The 3,485-nt window shown below is 32.8% G+C and overlaps 1 protein-coding gene across 1 annotated transcript; it reads right to left on the reverse strand.

The window, feature by feature from the left end:
• Positions 1–714: 714 nt before the first annotated feature.
• LOC120768723 lies at positions 715–1,609 on the reverse strand. The gene is made up of 3 exons (XM_040095495.1): positions 1,438–1,609; positions 995–1,380; positions 715–906 (listed from the first exon to the last, which is right to left on the reverse strand). The coding sequence occupies exons 2-3, from the start codon at positions 1,334–1,336 to the stop codon at positions 715–717; spliced, it is 534 nt and encodes a 177-aa protein (XP_039951429.1). The 5' UTR covers positions 1,337–1,380; positions 1,438–1,609.
• Between the last annotated feature and the right edge of the window lie 1,876 nt (positions 1,610–3,485).

The raw sequence follows: 3,485 nt of genomic DNA on the forward strand, positions 1-3,485 counted from the left end.
GGCAACTTCTGACCTACGAGAACAGCTCATTCGTCAGCATACTAATACGTCTGAGCAACAACGGAGGGAATCTTGGCTTCTTGGCGATCAAGGTTATCCTCTAGAAACGTGGCTTTTAATACCAGTGGGAACACCTAATACCCATAAAGAGCAAAAATACAACAAATTACATGGTTCTGCAAGAAACTGCATAGAGAGAGCATTTGGTGTTTTAAAATCTCGCTTCAGATGTTTGTTGAAGCAGCGAGTTCAACATTATTCACACGAAACTTCCGCTTTGTTTGTTAGTACTTGCGTTATATTGCATAATATAATGACGAAAGCAGGCATTACGTTCAACGAAATAGATGACGGGGTTGCAGAAGACTTTGATTCTCCAATTAATGATTATAACTATTCACAGTACATCCGCGAAGGTGAAAGAACAAGATCAAGATATATATCAACTCTTTAGTTATATATATACAGAAGCCAATCCATATACTTATGTACATATATAAATGTTCTCACAATTCGACTTTCGAAATACACTACTTACTTCCATTATTTGTTTATTTATTTATCCTTTTTGTTAAAAGAAAACAAATTGCAATTTCCATTCCATTTTTTTTATTCTATTATAAAACAAAAAACCAAACTTAATTAATTCAATAAATATTAATTAAATAAAAATATTACACATACGTTATTTCAATTTTAATTAAACTTTAGATATTATTTTTTATTACTAGTAAACGATTTTATAAGTTCTGTTATAGAACTAGTTAGGCCTTGAATGGCCTGCATCATTTCCCGATGCTCCCGTCGCCTCTCTTCCTCAGCAGCATTCCTTTTTGGAATATCAGCTATCAAAGTGCTGATAAGCTTGTTTTGTGCACTTCGTGATAGCACCGAAGTTGAAGCATCCTTAAAAGAAAAAAACGTAATCAGAAATTGCAAAAAAATTTATACATATGTATATGTATTTTGTAATTATATCATAATGAAAACTTACCTGGTTTTCCAAGCTAGGATACGTAGATGGTGACGATGGACTTGCTGTATGGTGTTCGGGATTTGGGCTTGCATCTACCTGACTGCATAATTGTTGAGGACTACCCGTGGGTGATGAAATTGCGCATTCATCCGTTTGCTCAATTGGCGTTAAATCTAGGCTTTGTACATTTTGCATCCCATCTACAGTGGCCGAGCCAAATGTAGACAAAGCCATTTCTTCGAAGTCCGTCATCGGCTTGGAATTTGGACCTACACCTGTGAGCCTTTGAGTCATTTTCAACCGCCTTGCTCGAGTGCGCAGTTGGCTTTTCCAAACGCTGTGCTTGGCAAAACAACACATATGCCTGCAGCTGCTCGTGCGTAGCTCTATCGTTCTTGGGTTAACTATAAAATAAAAGTTAAATTATAAATTTTGTTAATAATTAAAATTTGGAAACTTACGTTGCAGAACTGTCCATTTTAACGAATAATTTGAATACAAATCAGCTCTTTTCTATTTACATTATTTTTTCACCATACGTGTGGGGAAAGCTTTACGAATTGAAGCTTTTACTTTTATCAAGATTGCCACAGAATACCAAAATATTTCTCGCTTGTTAAATATTTGAGTTAATTGTCAATATTTTATTAATTTGTCAAAAGCACAGAATAGGGGTGTAAATATATGTTAATACATACAGTGAGTTCAAAAAGTGTTCACGTATAGTTAAAAATAGTACATTGATGCTGATCTTTGGAAAAATAAACAATCAAATAAAATTTTGTGTTACGAAAAGCGTAGAATGGGATCAAAAAGTGCTGAGGAAAAGAATACATACAATACAAACTTAAGTGCGTGACAGTAAAAAGCAAAAAAAAAAAATAAAACAAACAATAAAAAAGCAACAAACCGAACAGAGCATAGTGTGCTAAGATTAAAAAACGAAAAGTGTTCCAAACAGAAAAAAAGCACCTGCATATATACATATATATATATGTACACATGCGAAAGGAAAATTAAATTTTGTATACTTATTTACAACAAAAAAGACAAAAAAAAATAAAAAAACAAAAAAGTGCAGTGGAACGAAAACAAAAAAAAAACCAAAACTGCGACATAAAACATAAATTTACAAAACCAAAAATTAAAAAAGTTTACAACACAAAACCAATAAAACCAACAGAAACAAGCGGGCGCGAATTCAAACAAAAAAATAAAATAAAATAAAACAAACAAACGAAATTGCAGAGCAGTGCAGTGTTTTTATGTAAATATACATATAAAGATTCACGATAGACAAAAGAGTCAAAAAGTGACAAAAACAAAAACAAATTACACAGGAGAACAAAATAAACAAAACAATTTCAACAAACAAAAACGCACGAAACCTAAGCACAAAACATAAATCGGGCGCGAAAAGCTAAATCACCAATAAAACGAAACAAACGGGCGCGAACATTGAAACAAATATACAAGTAGTACATACATACAACAAAACAACAGCACGAGGAGTTAGCCAGCTGGAGCACAGGAATTGGAACAAGGCGAACAGACAAATTAGCTGGAAACGGTGCGGAGAGGAGCACATACATACAAACATACATATATACAACTACAAAGCCCTTGATGTAACCAAGTGAGCATATTTAGTCAATTTTTTATACTTAATAATATGCATATATGTATAGAAAAAGACGCTTTTATATGCTAATACAAAATCTGCAACTTAAAATCCGTTTTAATTGCGCAACAAAGCGGTTACCAACAACAATCGAAATATTTATAAAAAATTAAATGCCTATATGTTGAGCTTACCTGTGCGTATTCAAACTCAACTATTTAACAAAAACAGAAAGAATCCAAAAATTAGTATTTACTTGCAATATTTTCCGGCAATACCTCTTATGTTTAATAAAGCAATAAGCAGGATTGCATAAATTAAGTAAGCAAAGGCACAAACTAAATCAATATTATACGAGTAACATAAACAAAAAACGAAGCAAGACTTGCAAAAAATACAAACATATGTACACATATATAAGCATATTTAGCTACCCTACAAGAAAGTGCTGATCGTTTCACTAATACACGCACATTTTTTATGTCAGAGCTGACGAAAAAATGACACTCAAATGACTGTCAATGCTTATGTTAAAAAGAGAAACCTATGAATGATATTGCTTATATGTAAGAATGAAATAACTTAATTATTCAACACTGTCATCATTGACAGTAAAATGAAATTTAAAATGACTGTCAATGTTGATTTTTTTTAAATAAACACTTTTCAACACTAAACATCGTTTATCAACACTGATCTGTATGCAGAAAAGCAACCCTGTAAAAAGAGATACATACAATTCCATATATGTACATATGTACCAGAGAACGGCTTCCGTTGAGCGCAAAAATGTTCATGCACGATCAATACCCGAACTATCAGCCCATTCGGCTCAAGCGCTCAAAATGGCATTCGTGAATGTTTTCGCTACTGAGCTAAATTCAGCTC

This window comes from Bactrocera tryoni, chromosome 2, assembly GCF_016617805.1.
Source record: "Bactrocera tryoni isolate S06 chromosome 2, CSIRO_BtryS06_freeze2, whole genome shotgun sequence".
Lineage (NCBI taxonomy): Eukaryota > Metazoa > Arthropoda > Insecta > Diptera > Tephritidae > Bactrocera > Bactrocera tryoni.

Coding starts and splice junctions, on each gene's coding strand:
- LOC120768723 (XM_040095495.1), bottom strand. CDS start 1,336: ATGTGTTGTTTTGCCAAGCACAGCGTTTGGAAAAGCCAACTGCGCACT. Junction 907..994: donor ATCCTAGCTTGGAAAACCAG/GTAAGTTTTCAT, acceptor TTTTCTTTTAAG/GATGCTTCAACTTCGGTGCT.